We start from the raw sequence: 17573 nt of genomic DNA, 5'->3' as shown, positions 1-17573 counted from the left end.
AGCCCTAAACAGTTTCTTGCACTAAAAATCAGTTCAAAGTTACTAACTAAATCAACCAAACAACAGCAAGTACATTCCAATAAAATATAAAATAACTATAATACACCAGGTGGTGGTGGTGGTGGTGGTGGTGGTGGCGGCGGCGGCGGCGGTGGCGGCGCACGCCTTTAATCCCAGCACTTGAGAGACAGAGGCAGGCAGATTTCTGTGAGTTCGAGGCCAGCCTGGTTTCCAAATCGAGTTCCAGGAAAGGCGCAAAGCTACACAGAGAAACCCTGTCTCGAAAAAACAAAAACAAAAACAAAAACAAATAGTAATAATAACTATAATACTATAACTCAATCTCTCATGCTCAATACCTAGTTCATGAGCTGGTTTTATTCTTTTTTGTTTGTTTGTTTGTTTTAATTTTTTGGTTTTTTTTTGTTTTTTTGAGCTGAGGATCAAACCCAGAGCCTTCCGCTTGCTAGGTGAGCGCTCTACCACTGAGCTAAATCCCCAGCCCCGCTGGTTTTATTCTTAATGAAGCAAAATTACCACAAATACAAATGCATTACCTTCATAATGTTAACTAAATCTGTTTGATAGTAGCGGTCCTGATGTGCATTTGCTGCTGCTAGTGTAAGAAGGTAATCATTCCTTGCATGGGTGGCTTTGGAATTACACTCAGATCGCCGGGCTTTTAACTACAACACAGTAAAAAACAAAAACAAAAAATTAATGCAAACTGACATTACACTGCAAAACATGTATGACTACTACTCTTAGGGGCATGGAAGCACATGTTTGTAAACCCAGCTCTTGGCAGGCTGAAGCAGGAAGACCTTGACTTTGAGACTAAACTAGACTACATAAACAAGACCCTGACAAGGAAGAATGATACGGGGACTGGTAATTAATGAATGATATCTCACCACAAATAAAGAACCAAGTAGAAAAAAATCTTATGTATAAAGGATTCACTCTCTCTTAGTAGCCACTGAAGACCTGAGACTGTGTGAAATTTCCCTTGTCTGTGTTGATGTCAACTGATGTTGTCATTATGTGTTGGTCTTGTTCAGGAAAACATATGGTTGAAAGCTTATGGGTACATATTCATATATAGAGAACACTATATAACAGTTAAAGTATTTTAATTATATTTAACATGCTTCTGAAGCTTTTATTCAGGTATGAAAATAAATGTGTTTGAAATTAAATACATTACCACCCAAAGCACTGGTAAACCTAGTAGAGTTAGAAAATAGTTTTTAATAACTATTTAAATACTTTATGTGTTGGCAGTATGTGCACACTTATTAGAGGACAACACAGGGGAAGTAAGCTCTTGCCTTCCATTATGTAGGATCTGGGAACTGAACTCAGATCATCAGCCTTGGCTGAAGAAGTCTTTACCTGCTGAGCTAACTCACTGTCTAAAAGCTGTTTAAAAATTCCTAATGTGCCAGGAAAACTGCCATCTGTTGGAGAGCCTCACAGGAAAGCCAACTTACCACCTTACTTATAGGTATTCTACAATTTGAAGGCCCATAAGGAAAACTTACTAGCATCTGGTCCAGAGGCCTGCTAAGGGTCTCTGACAAAGAGAAATAGATTCTGAGTACTTCCTAAAGTCTTTGTATTGTATCTCTGAATTAAGAGACAAGGATATACATGCACATAAGGATAGAAACCTATCCCTAAAGTAGTCTTGAAAACCAAGCTGTGCTCAAAGTGTTGACAGCCAAGTGGAAATCCCAAGATTTGGGAAAGAGAGCTCATGCTTGGGTTATTGACCTTGAAATGCTTTTCCAAGGTAATAACCCACCTCAACCCTTGATAGATTCAATTGTTTAATTTAGGAGTCAAGAAGCTTCTCATTTGTGACATATATTGTTCAAAAACTCACCTTCACACTTGCTTTCTGTAAACTGATTCTTGATTGAAAAAGACTAAGTTTAGACCTATAATAAAAACAGAAAAGCATATTTAAAAAGATTGTAGACTATATAGTAAAATTACCTTATAATTACTTAATTTTAAATGACTTTTTCAAGACACCCAAGACACTGTTCTAAAACTATGTTAAAAGTAGAAAACCAGCCAGGTAGTAGTGGTGCACAACTTTAATCCCAGCACTCCAGAGGCAGAGGCAGGCAGATATCTGTGAGTTCAAGGCCAGCCTGATCTACAGAGCAAGTTTCAGGACAGCCACCAAAGCCACACAGAGAAACCCTGTCTTGAAAAACCAAAAAATAAAAAATAAATTAAATTAAATTAAAAAAGGGTAGAAAACCAAGAGTGATAATTATTTGCCTTTATCTGTATTTAACAAGCTGGGACAATAGCAGAATGCAATCCACAGGCTCTGGGACATCCTGTCCCAATAAGTTATTCAAGTTTGCTTTCCAATCTGTGTTCCCTCCCCTTCACTTCTAAAGGTATTCTGATATTACTAAGAAGTCCTTTGGAATTTGCCCTCTGTGATTCTGATTTTTCTATTTAGTCATGTTTCACTCAGTATTGGTACCCTTAATTTTTCGAAAGAAACCATAATATAACTATTAGTAATAAAAATGTGTTGGCATATGTGTGTGTGTGTGTGTGTGTGTGTGTGTGTGTGTGTGTGTGTGTGTATTAAAGACTAGAGATAACCACACAGAAAAAAGTCAACAGCCAAATACTAAGTGAATAAGTAAGACCCCATGACCACTGATTTTTCTGAAGTTGCAAAGTTTGTCTTGACTTCAGTGTCATGGTGATTGCCATGGGAGAATTCAACACATGTGCTGGCAGCTATGCCTCAATATTAAGTAGTCTCAGACCACTTGGGATTGGAAAACAAAGTAGTCAGTCTCAAAGAGTAGCAAAGGCAACTCTTAAAAGAGAGAAGATATCCAGGGACAAACATGCACTTTCCCTAACCCTTCTCCACTGTTCGTTTGCTTATTTTTAAAAAAGGGTCTCTTGTAGGTGACTTAAGTTTATGGCTAGAGCACTTGCCTAGCAGTACAAAGTCCTAGGATCAATCAACAGCATTAAAACAAACAAAACTTAAGATATTCTTGACTATGGTTATTTCCAACCTTATCATGTTTATATTTCATGGGGCTTGTTTTTACTAATCAAATTTCTATTAATTTGATTCAGAAAACAAAGGTCAAAGAATTTAAGCTAAGGAAGTACCTGGTTAGAATAAGAAAGACTGGTTTAAAATATTTTCAGTTCTCCTTTTTCTGTGGACATTATCCAAACAGGCTGTACCTAGATCTTCCAATACAAGGTTTTAAGTTTCTGACTTCTGCTTTATTTGCTAATCTGCACATATTCCTCGAGTAGTATTAAAATAATACTAGTGACAAAATAAGGCACTACATGGCAAGGTGCTATTCAGATGGCTTAGTGGGTAAAAGTGCTTGCTGCCAAGTCTGATATTCCACCTCCAGGACCCATGTAGTGAAAGCAGAGAACACACTCTTTTGAATTGTACTCTGACCTCCACATGCACACTACGGCATGCCTGTGTGTACCCACACACAAGATAATTAAATACATAAATATAATTTTTGAAGGCATTATCTGGGGCTTGGGAGATGGCATAGTTAGTTAAGTGCTTGGCTGAAATCAGTGAGCCCCAGGTTCAAGGAGAGGCTCTGTCTAAAAAAATTAAGGTGGAGAACAAGCGAGGAGGACACCTGAAAACTCTCTTCTGGTCCTCTCACAGACATACACAGATATGCATGTGTACTTGCATACACATGTACACACATACATATAAAGAAAAACAGTACTTATCCTCAAAGACAGGTCTTACAAAAAGTAGACAAGATTTTTATAAACATACACTATAAAATAAACTATGCTGTTCACTATTCCTTACCATCTACCTTTCAAAAATTCATGTTATTGAGGTTTCCAAACTCAAGTTCATATCTAATCATATATAAGCTCATATCCTTATTAACTGCCATCTGATGAGCAAATGACCCTCAAAGGAAGATCACTGGTCCTAAATTGCCATGCAGGAGCTGGGTGGTGGTGGCACATGCCTTTAATCCCAGCACTCGGGAGGAAGAGGCAGGCGGCTCTCTGTGAGTTCAAGGCCAGCCTGGGCTACAGAGTGAGTTCCACAACAGGCTCCAAAGCTACAAAAAGAAATCCTGTCTCAAAAAAAAAAAAAAATGCCATGCAGGAGCAAACATCTGACTACCTACCAAACACACACATGCCATTGTGTCTAACTGGCTCTTCAGAATCTATACCTCTAAAATGGAGTTCACTGTCTCCTTCAACTGTATCCCTCTCCTACAGTGACTATCACCATCTGTCAAATTGTCTCTCAATATTGTAGTTCAGTCTTCATGCCCCCTTCCTGATACTCCCTTCTCTACTTAGAAAAATCATGCTAATCTTTAAGATCCTGCTCAGACATTACTGTTTCTATAAAGGCTTCCCTTATCATTATGAAATATTATTCCTCATCTTCTATGCTTTTGTTAGTGTTTTCATATTATTTCTATAAATAGTTACTAAATGAGTGATTTTAGGCACTTTATTTCCTTTGAGTTTACTGTGAATAAACAAATCACTCATAAAGTTATGTTTAAATAAATGCTCTTATTCTAGAATCCAAATTTGAGGGCACAAAGCTTACTTTATTATACTGATCTCTATACTCACAATACCCAAAATAAAGTACTAATTCAATGAGCAGTGAGTGAATGAATGAAGAAACTGGATTACTTTTTAGTTAACTTAATTTCTAGAGAAGTTGCAAACTGACCTAAAATGTCTTGCTTTGCATTTGAGCCATGACGGCAGCTCTGGGTACTCAGCTGTCACCTAAGCTCTACGAGGAAGTCAGCCAGACCTCTCAGGAAGCCAGTCAATGTTTCATTTCACCTTTCACATCATGGCTACCTGAGGTATTTACATAAGCTCTCAAATCTAAGAATTCTCAGGTCTAGACTCCATGAAAGATTAAAAAATAAGTTCATAAAGCCCACTATGTCTGAGGAGATTTTCCCAATTTAAAAGTTTCAGGTCAAGACTACAGAGATGGATCAGCAGGTAAGAGCACTTGTTCTTGCAGGTAACCTGGATTCAGTTCCCAGCAACCACATGACAGCTGACAACTATTTGTAATCTTGCTCTGTCTCTTTTACATCTACATACAAAACAGTAATAACAACAACAACAATAATAATGAATTAAATAAAAAACCTTTTAGGGAGAACATGGACTCAGTGAAGTACATAAAATAATTATACACTTAAAAAAATAGAACAATAAAACCAAAAAATGTAATTAGGAAAATGTTAAATGTTTTCCTGTAATTAAAAACTGTGATGAGAATTCATGTACCATTATTTTTACCTAAATTCAATTTTAGGTGCCTATTAATTTTTTATGAGGTGAAGTTGTTTAAATTTCTTGCAGACAGAGGACTGACATGATAGAGCAGCTGCACTCATGAACTCAGAGAAGCTGTGGGTGCCTGCTTAAGAGCTGCATAAGAGCAAGTCACAATTCTACTGTGGAGGAGGAAGAGTCTCAAGTGACCCCAAACCAAGCTCATGAGCTTCTGGGATGGGAAAGTCAGTTTTCTTTTAGAGTATGGCCCCTGGTAGTTGACAACACTCCAGTAAATACACCCATCAGTATATTGGCAGTACACTGGACTCTGGATTAGTAACAACAACTAAAAGGACATAAAGTTGTGAGGGGATAGGAGGTTGACATGAATGTGGGAAGAGTTAGGAGTAAGAGAGGGAATGAATACAATAAAAATACATTGTACACATTTATAAAATTCTAGAAGAATGAAAATATTACATTCAAAATTTCTTGCATATAAAAATATGCTGAGGAAAAAAGGAAGGAAGGAAGGAAGGAAGGAAGGAAGGAAGGAAAGAAGGAAAGGAAGGAAGGAAGAAAGGAAGGAAGGAAGGAAATGCTAGATAACCGTGCCTGGTGCCAGGATGTACAGGAAGAGTGCAAGGCTGTTTGAATTCATGTCAAAAAATTCACATTTCCAGATTTTGCACAAGCAAGCACAGTGAACATGAGTCTTAGCTCTCTTGCTCACAGAAGTCTTCAGAATCCAGCTCTGTAGCACAGATAATGGTGGTATTGGTGGACTTTTCTCACCAATGCAAGAAATATCAAATATGATTTTTTTTTCTGACAGATACTCTAAAACTTGTGTTTAGGACAAGGAATTAAAATCCTTTCATCTCTTCACTGCTATGTGATAATGCTTTTGTACACTGGTTTAATAAAAGGCTGATTGGCCAGTAGCCAGGAAAGAAGTATAGGTGGAATAAGTAGACAAGGAGAATTCGGGGAGGAGGAAGACTTAATCAGGAGATGCCAGCCTGCTGTCCAGGGAGCAGTATGTAATGGCACACAGGTAAAGCCACAGAAAATGTAGTGACATATAGATGAGCAGAAATGGGCTGAGTTTAAGTGTAAGAGCTAGTCAGTAGTAAGCCTGAGCTAATGGCTGAGCAGTTTTAATTAATATAAGCCTCTGTGTGTTTACTTGGGTCTGAGCGGCTGTGGACCAGGTGGGACACAGAAAAACTTCCAGCTACACTTTACCTTGTAAGACTTTTATGCAAATGTTTTAATTGTCCTCACCCAGTAAAATTTCTGTTTATACAAAGGCCCACTCCTCTATCCTAGGAGTTAGAGGCCTGGAGCTGTATCGTTTTCTGCCACCTGAAGAAAATTGCAAGGCTGGACCCCAGCCAATGGGAAAAGGACACCACCACCACCTGAGTTAGACTAAAAACCAAATGTACTTCCTGTCTTGACGTGTTTCCTCTTCCAAGCATAGATGCTATCAAGTTGTCATTGAAAAAAATCTCTACTTTCTGTGATTTATATATCTTATAACTAATTAGAGTACCTTCTTTTCCCTGTTACTGCATATACCTGAAAGTAAAATTAACCAACTGCTAAAGCAAGATGTAAACGTATATTACTAAATTTTATGTAAAAAAATAAAATAAAAAATAAAACCAGTGATCCAGAAAAGCATTTACATGGGTCTAGCCCTTGTTCACTTCACATCTAGCCCAAGATCCTTCAATGACATGTGAGATTCACAAAGGTTTTCAACAATTAGAGCCAATATGATCAACACCAGGCTCTTAAACCCTGATGTCAGAGAGCATAGCAACTTTAAACTGTTGGTAAGTTTTGAAGTCTGTAAATATAATGTTTATTTATTTTCTTTCTTTTTAAAAACTCAATTTAATTACCAAATATCCCTATTTTGCCATATTAAAATAGATAAAACTAGCCAATAGAAGGGAAAAATGTGATCTACAGCACAAAATACATGGAGGTCAAACAAATCCAGCATGACCCAAGAGCAAGTCTAGACCTTCTATTAAGAGAGAACAAAGCACTGGCAGAGATAAAATTTATTGGACATAGCTGTTTTCTTAGAAATGCTAAAATACCTACTTTGCTTCAATGTCAGCTTTCTCTCTGACTGCATGAGCCATCTGTTCAGTCTCAAAGTACTTCTTTTTGCCTTTTGCTAAATCTTTCACAGTTTCTTGTAATTCTGTTTGGATCTTTGTCAACTGGTCCACACACTGTAAAATACAAAAATGCAATTATTAAAATTTTAGTTTTTAGGTTTACAGAAAATGAGTTCATCCTAAGGACTGTGCAATATGCCTTCAGGTTGGCAACTCGGGAGAAAAATCAGCAACTTATTGTCCTTGAGTGGCAAATTAAAATCTGGAGAACAGCTGGTACTTCCATCTCAAGTACTGTAGCAAATAGTGTCACAGTTTGCCTACCCATCATTCTTTGGAAATAACCCCAATGCTGACTGATATTAAGGTAAGGCTAGGAAAAACACTATGAAAAGACTCGTGCTGTTGCAAATATCTTGACAATAAAAATCAAAAGAATTAAGCATGTATTTTTCATAATCTTAATAAAGTCTAGGGTTGGGGATTTAGCTCAGTGGTAGAGCGCTTGCCTAGCAAGCACAAAGCCCTGGTTTCGGACCTCAGCTCCGAAAAAAATAATAAATAAAAAATAATGTCAATTTTAAGTATTAAGATTAAAGGAGTTAAGCTGGGCAATAGTGGCACACGTCTTTAATCCCAGCACTCAGGAGGCAGAGCCAGGTGGATCTCTGAGTTCGAGACCAGTTTGGTCTACAGAGTGAGATTCAGGACAGGCACCAAAACTACACAGAGAAACCCTGTCTTGAAACACACCCCCACACACACACACACACAAAAAAAAAAAGATTAAAGGCATTAAGATAACTACGAAATCTACTATGGAAGCTATGGAGATGGCTCAGCGGTTAAAAACGTGTACTACTTTTGCACAGGACCCTAGTTTGATTTCCAGCACCAAACTGCACAGCTCACAACAACCTATAACTCCAGCTCTACGGAACCCAACACCCTCTTCAGGCCTCTGCAGGCACCTGCTGCACTCATGTGCACATCCTGACACACACATACATAATTTAAAATAAAAGTTTACTATATAAAGGACTTGTACACATTTTTATAGAAATCTGTTTAAATATTAAACTTGAATTTTTTTATTTTAATTTATTTTTTAAATTACATTCATGATATTAATTACATTTGTGGTATTCATTGATTACATTCGCAGTATTCATTCAATAATTTTATTTGATATTTATTAATTACATTAATTGCATTGACTTATCACATTCATGATATTATGTCCTGATACAACTGTCCAAAAACTCCATTGTGGGGATTTTCAGCCTGGACTATCTCAACAAAAACAACAGCAACAACAATAACTTAGACACCTGAAGTCATGATAATAACTATATACACACACAATTTATTTGTTTGTTTGTTTGTTTGTTTATTGGTTTTTTTTTTTGAGACAGGGTTTCTCTGGCCTCAAACTCAGAGATCTGTCTGCCTCTGCCTCTCAAGTGCTGAGATTAAAGGTGTGTGCCACCACTGCCTGGCTATAATTTCTGTTATCATAGACACTTAATAACTGCAATGTGTCTATATTTATCTCTAAGTACTACCAGACAAAATAGAGAAAATTTTAATAAGAACATGAACTTAAGTTTTTTAATTAGATTTATTCATTTTATGTGTGCCTGTGTGTATGTGCATCTTGTGCATGCTTACTGGCCTGTGGAGGTCAGAAGAGGACATCAGATCCCTGGAACAAGAAGTTACAGATGGTTGTGAATCACTATGTGGGGAGTGGGAATCAAACCCAGATCCTCTACAAGAATAACAAGTGCTCTTAATCACTGAGCAAACTCTCTAGCCCCCAGAACATGAACGTTAAAATGTCACAGAGTAGCCAGACATGTTGTTGCATGCTTGGAATCTCTGCAATTGGAGGCAGAGGTGGGACAATTGCCACAAAAAAAAATCAAGGCTAGCCTAGTCAATAGTAAGTTCCAAGTTAGCTAGAAGTATAAAGGGAGCTCTTATCACAATAGATAAAAATAAAATTTAGAAAGTTGCAGAGAGAGTGTTTTGAGTAAAAATTAGTTCTGATAGTGAGAGAATAACCTGGATCAGTCTACCTTCTCACATTCAGGTAAGTATGTAAGTTGCTACAGAACATACAGACCACATGACTGGGAGACCCAGGAAAAAGGAAGCATACCCAGATAACTTTCCACTTGGCTTTTCCATACACTTTCGATCCATGGCACCAATAATTATAGTCATGACACTATAATTAGGGCTGGTAAGGAAGCTCAGTGGGTAAGCCAAGCTGATGGCCTGAGTTTGACTCCTGGGACCCACATGATGGAAGGAGAGAATGAACTTCCATATGAATATAATAATATATATATATATATATATATATATATATATATATATATATATACACACACACACACACACACACACACACACACACACACACATATAGTATATATTTCAAAATTTTTAAAAAGCTATAAACAGAAATTGGTATTAGTCCTCTACTCTGTAGGGAAAGCTTGCCCAAAGAGCAGGAACTTATAAAGCAAAGACCTAGAAAGAAAGCTACTGCAGAGGAGCAAGCAAGTCCAAAAAAACCCAAACCAAATACAATTTCCCCGAGTCATCTGCTGACTTCTAAAAAGTATGTGTGGAATGAAACAACAAGAAATCTAGTAAACAGTAGCTGAAGGAAGTGTTCAGCGAGATCAGAGGGTCAGAGCAGCCACATGCTCTGAGAAGACAAAGGGTACAGTTTAAGTCTTGTCAGCAGAGAAAGCAGGTAAGTACCCCACAGATTCCATTAGGTCCACAGGAATAAGTAAAATAAAAAAAGCCTGAAAAAGTCCCAAACCAGACACCAATGGGACAAGAGCTAGAATTCTGCCAGCTTGTCAAAGCCCATTCTCTTTGGCAGAGATATTCCATACCCTCCAAAGTTTTTATCCATAGTATCCAGTACACAGTAGGCCCAAATTACTGAGTTTGATTCCTGGGACCCACATGATGGAAACCAAGAAAAGATGTTCAATAATAAAAAGTGACCAGTATCACTCATATAGGAGAATTATGATTAGTATGTTTAACAGGATTAAAAAAAGGTTTAGGATATGGCTCGATGGTAAAGCTTTCCTAGCACACGTAAGGCCCTGTGTTCAACCTGTAGTATTATGGGGAAAAAAAAGAAATATTTAAAGAAAACATAGAATAAAAGAAAAACATAAAAAATTATACCTGCACCAAAAACCAACCAAACAAACAAACAAAAAAACCTACAGAGAGAAACCCTGTCTCGGAAAAAAAAAAAAAAAAATTATACCTGAAACATAGAATCTATTTTTTCTCCTTTTTAAATTTATTATATTTGTGTTTTAATTTTACACATCAGCCATGGGTTCCCCCTGTCCTCCCCCCTCCTGCTCCTACCCCCACCTTGCTCCCACCCCATCCCCTCCATTCCCATCTCCTCCAGGGCCAAGACTCCCCTGGGGATTCAATTCAACCTATTTTTTTAAGTAAATCAAAAATTCTAAAACTAAAAACTACATTAAGATTTATTTAAAGCCATGCAGTGATGGAACATGCCTTTAATTCCAGCACTGGGGAGGCAGAAGCAGGTGGGTCTCTGTGAGTTTGAGGCCAGCCTGGTCTACAGAGTGAGTTCCAGGACAGCTAGGACTGATACACAGAGAAACCCTGTCTCAAAAAAAACAAAAACAAAAAAAAAAACAATCTGTCTCAAAAAATAAACAGAAGATTTATTTAAATACCAACAAAAAGATTCAGTCAGTATGGAAATCAACTCTGGTAGGTTCATTGAAACTTCTAGGAAAGAGAAAAAAAATCTAAGGTTGCCTACCTATAACCTAGTGAGAGAAGAATTATGAAAAAAGAAAATAAGAGGCCATTAAGCCAAAGAGGTGGCTCATCAGGTAAAAATCCTTGCTGCACAGGCTTACCTAGCTCAGTCAGATGCTGGGATCCCATTGTAAAGAGAGAATCAACTCCAGAATGTTGTCCTCCAACCTCCACACATGCATGCCCGCACTTAATCACACACACCATACACACTTATAACACTACTATTAAATAGCATTTTTCAAAAGGAAGACATTGGTAAAAGCAGTGCTGATGATTGATTTTTTTTTTTAATGTGAGTTCTAAATACAAGTATTTGAGACCCTGTATTTGTCCATACTTGAAATCCCAGAAATTTTAGATATATAAACTAACATAGTCTCTTCTTGGCTTAAGGCGGTTTAAAGGAGATTCAGTTTTGACAAGTACGCAAATAGGTACGTAAAGTTCAGTAACTTTCTAGATGAAATATAAATACATTATCAACTATAATATAAAACAAGGTCATTCACAGGAAAAAGAATTGTTAAATCTCATCAAGTATTTCTTGCCCAAGAATGTTGGTTAGATTTATGCCTGGGACTACTCCAATAATGGAAGAGAAAAAACATCAAAGTTATATTCTTTCAAAACATTGTGTTATTGAAAAAAGACAGAACTTTTCAGTAACCAAATAAGATTTGGCAAATGTATTGACAACTGGAAATTAGTATATTTGCTATTAGGATAGGACATTAGAATAAATTGTCTGTTTCACTTTCTACTCCTCCTTCTATAAAATTACACATTTTCTCCCCTCAAACCTCAGACACAAAACTCATATACTCTATTCTCCTCTAACTAGAAATCATTGGCAGACCTGTATGGTGGTGGCATATGCCTTTAATCCTAGCACTCAGGAAGGCAGAGGCAGTTGGATCTCTGTGAGTTCAAGGCCAGCCTGGTCTATAGAGTGAGTTCCAGGTTAGTCATGACTGTTAAACAGAAAAACCCTGTCCAAAAAACCCAAAAAGAAAAAAGGAAAGAAACCACTGGAGTGGTTGTATACTTTGTTCACCATGTTTCCTTTGAAAGTGATCATCTTTGGCAAAGATAAGCTACACACATTCTTACACCAATGTGTTTAAGCCAAATGATATTAGATGAGTATTCTAGAAAAATAAAAAAATTTATATGTACACATATAATTATTTAATATTAACTCTGGACTACTGAAATCATAGTTGGCCTACAGAATGAGGTTTTTTTTTTAAATTTCTGAAATAAAATTAAAACCAAACATTGTATGACCCTGAAATGCTGTCTCCTAAAGTAATTACTTTACTATTTCCTTAAGTATGAGTAATTTCTAATAAAGAATTTTATCATGTATCATGGTAACTTAATTTGTCAAAAGAGGACATAATTTAAACATCTAATTTTTCCTACTAGGACTCAATGCAGTTTAATTTCAGGCTAAAGAGAAATTAAACTAGCCAGAGTGAGAAAATGTGAGAGGCTCTGACATCCCAGGGAAACAGACCTGAGCTCCCACAACGCATCAAGAACTTGGGCTTTGTGGGAGGTCAACCTGGGTTTACATCTCCATATTTCCAGCTGTCAGTTACATGACATGGAGCTTTTAATCCCATTAGTCTTAGTTTCTCGTCAATAAGAGAGGTTAAAATAATATACCTGCCTCAACAGGTGACACTTCCAAACCAAGTTAAGAGCAACAAAGCACAGCTCTGACACACAGCAGCAGCTATGTATTTATTAAACATCTTCCTTTAATAGTAAACCTTTCCTACAAATGATATTCAACAGTAACATTTTCCCATCATTTTAAAATGAGATCGAAGAAACAAGTCCCTTGAAAATGTTTACTTGTGTATATAATTAATCTTTTTTTTTTTGGAGACAAAGTTGTTTTTTTTTTTTTTTGTATTTGCTAGGTTGGCTTTAAACTGGCAGTCCTCAAATTTACATTGTTTCTTCCTTGGCCTTCTGAATAGCTAGGACTCTAGGTATGCATCACCACATCCAGTTATTCTTAAACTAATCACTAGTCCTTTGGAGGGGGGAGGTGAGGGGACAGACAGAATCTCACTCTGTGGCCTTGGCTGGCCTGCAACTCATTATGTATACCAAGATAGCCTCAAACATAAAGATCCATGTGCCTGGGTCTCCTGAGTGCTGCGATTAAAGGTGTGCACCACCACTCCTGGCTACCTCACTAGGCTTTTAAAAATTAAAGTTACTAGTATATTTGGCAAAATGTGTCAATTTCTTTCTTTTAAGTTTCACCAAATGGCCCAAATGAAATTAAGACTGATTAATGCAAACTTTTCCAAGACTTAATGGGATTAAGAATGTAAGTACTTTAACACACATCAAACCAATATTGTATAACTATGTAGCTATATTTACTTGAACTATTTAAGTGGTCTCACTATAGCTCTGGCTGGTCTAGAATTTGCTATGTAGACCAGGTTGGCCTTGAACACATAGAAATCTGTTTTGTCTCTACCTTCCAAGCGCTGGAATTAAAAGTGTGCACCACCAACCCTGACATAAGTGGCACCTGGCATAAGTGATATTCCTAATAAGTATTTATTGAGCTTTCCCAATATCTATAAATTTAAATTATACTCACCTTATCAGATAAAAAAATATTTGTTAAAGAGCACACGATACTGAGCAGTAGTGGCTCATGCCTTTAATTGCAGCATTTGGGAAGCAGAGGCAGGTGAATCTCTGAGTTCAAGGCCAGACTAGTCTACAGAGCAAGTTCCAGGACAGCCAGGGCTACACAGAGAAAACAAAACAAACAAGAAGACTCATGTTGAAAAATCCTGGTAAAAATGCTATCCAGGAACATTTGTGAACACATTTTTTTTAATACCTCTAAGTTTTAAAAGCAATTATAACAAAATCTTACAGATTATAAGTATTAAAACACACATAACAAAAGACAGAAAACAGAAACAATACCCGTTTTAGTTGCTGTTCTTTTAAGCTTCTTACTGTCCTTGCAGGTTCAGAAATGAAGTTTTTATAGTTTTCACATATATTGATCCGAGACTGGGCTACCTGCATTGTCCCCTCAAGAAAAGATTTCCAAACAGGATACATACTCCTAAATTCAAGGAAGGACAGAAAAGTGTTAGGCAGGGAAAGTAAGGGGAAAAACTGGCTAGGCTTTGGTCACCAGAAGTGAAAGAATGACTACCCCAGAACTTACAATACATTTACCTTATGTTGTCTTCTATGTACTATTTTAGCACATGTGCACTGAATATTCTATTTCTATATAGCTCATGAGTAGGGAATTTTATTATTAATAATGAAATAAAAAGAACACAACCATAACTTGAGACAAAATGAAACTGTAAAATAAATGAGTAATGTGGACTTTAAATGTTATGATCAATTTGTATTACTTATCTGTTTTACAGATAAGGTGAATAAGGCTCAGACTTAAGAGAATAAGTAGGTCATTCAAGAATACCATAGTACAGAAATAAAGATGAAGGCTATATACTTCTATAGCACATTCTCTTTCAACTACATAAGTAGGTCTTATGTAAACCTACTCAGTTGGAAAACGATTTCGAAAACAAAATCACTATGTGCTTGAGATGCCTATTTTGTCTGAAGAAGAAAACAGTGGTGGTGCTCTACATCTGTCCCTGCTGTAACATGCCTGGCCAGCATCACAGTGTGCTCTGGAGGTACTCCAGGCAAACCCCACACCTTGCCTGGTACCATGATGCGAACCTCTTGAGGAAGTCAAAGCATTATTCATCTTTTACTTTTTCTAGCCAACTTCCTTTTCAAACCATTTTTTTCTAACTTACCAAAAGTTTCAGTCAGGTCTAGAATTTTCTTCTATTATATTTTATAACTTGGGCTGGAGAGATGGACTCCTAGTAATGGGGGATATGGAGTCTCAACTGGCCATCTCTTGTAGCCAGGTGAGGCTTTCCAGTAGTGGAACTAGGTTGCATTCACCTGAGTTGTTGGTTGAGCGGGTTCCACGGAAATCCCCAAACAATCCAGGATGTTGGTAAGACAAAAGGTTGCTCTCCACAAACTGACAGTGGGGCCCCATTACCAAAGATAACACCCACACAATTCATTGAAGATGGAGACATCAAGCTGGTGCCTACATGGAGCCCTCATCCCTATGTTCTAGTCTGTTTGGTTTGGGAAGGTACTCTGCAGAGCCAGTCCTGGTGGCACATGCCTTAAATTCCAACACTAGTTAACCATAAAGGTCTGGAGGTCCATAAGACAGACAGGAAGTGACAGAGCTGGACTGAAAGAGGAAGGGATGTAGCTGGGTAGAGAGGAAATGAGTTGGCAGAACAGAAAGCCATACAGGCATGGGTATACAAGAAGTAGGTCTCTTTGGAAGCTGCAGAGTTGGTGAGGTGAGGTTAGCTGTGGATTTTTCATTCCTCTGATCTCTCAGGTTTTAATCCCGATATCTGGCTCCAGGATTTTTATTTAATAAGACCTTTGAAGATTCATATTACAAATATCAGAGAGCTTCCTCTGGCAGTAGATGGGAACAGATGCAGAGACCCACAGGCAGACATTATGTAGAGAGAGAGTCTAAATGGGAGAGTTCCATCAAATTCCTCACTTCAGAGCTCAGGGAACTACACAGAGGAGGAGGGAGAAAGATTATGAGAGTCAGAGGGGATGGAGGACACCAGGAAAACAAGGTCCTCTAGAAAAACTAAGCAACACACATAAAAAACTCAGAGACTGAAGTAGCAAGCACAGGTTCTACATGGGTCTGCAACCAGGTCCTTTGTATATACACTATAGCTGTTAGCTTAGGTTTTAAGGGACTCCTAACTGCAAGAATGAGCATGTCTCTGATTCTTGTAGCTGGCTCTTGGGACTCTTACTCCTGATGGGTTGCCGTGTCCAACTTTGATATGAGAGTTTTCCCTTTATCTTGTTATATTGTATTTTGTCATGCTTGGCCGCTCTCTCTTAGAAGCCCATTCATTAATACCCCACAGGAGGAAAGAAGACAACTTGCAGCCTGGACTATAACTCAGCTACCACCTAGACACACATCCAGGGCTTTAAGTTGGCACTCCCCAACATCTGCCCCAACATCTGCCCCATCTGTAGCATGCTGGAGTAAAGAACTGGTCTTATGGAACCACGGTCATAGGATAGGATCTCCATGACTCAGGGCAACAGCAGGATATGAGAGGAGTTTCCGTAAGGGTCCAGTATTGACAGTGTACCTGACCAACAACACGCTACACAAACAATGTTTGCAAGTAAAGCTGTTTGGAGAAAAGTGTATACTGCATGACACACAGCAGCTTCCAATGCCACTAAGACGAATGATAAAGCAATAGGAGCGAAGTGGTTTTGTTTTTTAATTAAATTCTCCCCCACCCCCCCCAGACTGGGGTTCTCTGTAGCTTTGGAGTCTGTCCTGGAGCTCTGTAGACCAGGCTGGCCTTGAACTCACAGAGATCCACCTGCCTCTGCCTCCCAAGTGCTAGGATTACAGGCGTGCGCCACCACAGCCCTTAATTAATATTCTTATTTGTATTTTTTAATTTTTATCTTATTTTCATTATTTCTTTTTTAGCTTTTCTTGGAGGGGACAGTAAAGGGTGAAGGGTGGATACGAAAAAAACGGAGAGATGAGTGAGATTGGGGGCGGGGGTGCATGATGCGAAATTCCCAAAGAATCAATAAAAAATTATGTTAATATAAAAAAAAGAACTGCAGTAAAACTGAAGCTAAGGCATTCCAGGGTTAGACAAAAGGGAAAGCTGCTGCAGATAAGACACAGGTAATTTGCAATCAGGCCTCTTCATGGCTTTGAATACAGTAAATAGAAATTTAAATTCCTTCTGCTGGCAAGGATAAAAACAAAAGATTTTAAAGCAGCTGAGTAGTGGAAGGCCTATTTTACAATGACATGAAGACAGTCATAATGAAAGGTAAAGACAGTTTGTTGCACTGTAGAAAATGGAATTGTGAAAGGGAGCAATCATGGGCAGAGAGGAGCAGCTACTTAACATTCCAAAAAAGAGAAGATGAAATCTAGATGTGGAAGATATCTGAGTTTTTGTTTTCTAGGCTGAAACATATTTTCTAATAAGATTGTTAGTACCAGTTTGCAGACAATATTTATTTATTTTATGGGTGTTTTGTCTGCATGTCTGTCTGTACATCAGAAAAGGGCACTGGATCCCAAGGGACTTCAATTGTAGGTAGACAGCTGTG

General features: G+C 37.8%; 1 protein-coding gene across 2 annotated transcripts in view; it reads right to left on the bottom strand.

Moving 5' to 3' along the window:
* The window catches only part of Fchsd2 (FCH and double SH3 domains 2), a 213222-nt gene that overhangs the window by 107310 nt on the left and 88339 nt on the right, over positions 1-17573 (bottom strand). For both annotated transcript variants that reach the window (XM_036187261.1, XM_036187271.1), the window contains exons 5-8: positions 14295-14439; positions 7456-7589; positions 1889-1943; positions 558-686 (exon numbers count right to left, since the gene is read on the bottom strand). In XM_036187261.1, the coding sequence (XP_036043154.1) occupies positions 558-686; positions 1889-1943; positions 7456-7589; positions 14295-14439 (463 nt within the window). The remainder of the gene's footprint in view (positions 1-557; positions 687-1888; positions 1944-7455; positions 7590-14294; positions 14440-17573) is intronic.

This window comes from Onychomys torridus, chromosome 1, assembly GCF_903995425.1.
Source record: "Onychomys torridus chromosome 1, mOncTor1.1, whole genome shotgun sequence".
In the NCBI taxonomy this organism is placed as follows: domain Eukaryota; kingdom Metazoa; phylum Chordata; class Mammalia; order Rodentia; family Cricetidae; genus Onychomys; species Onychomys torridus.
The sequence above is the reverse complement of the archived record's forward strand: the minus strand, read 5'-3'. Positions and strand labels throughout refer to the sequence as shown.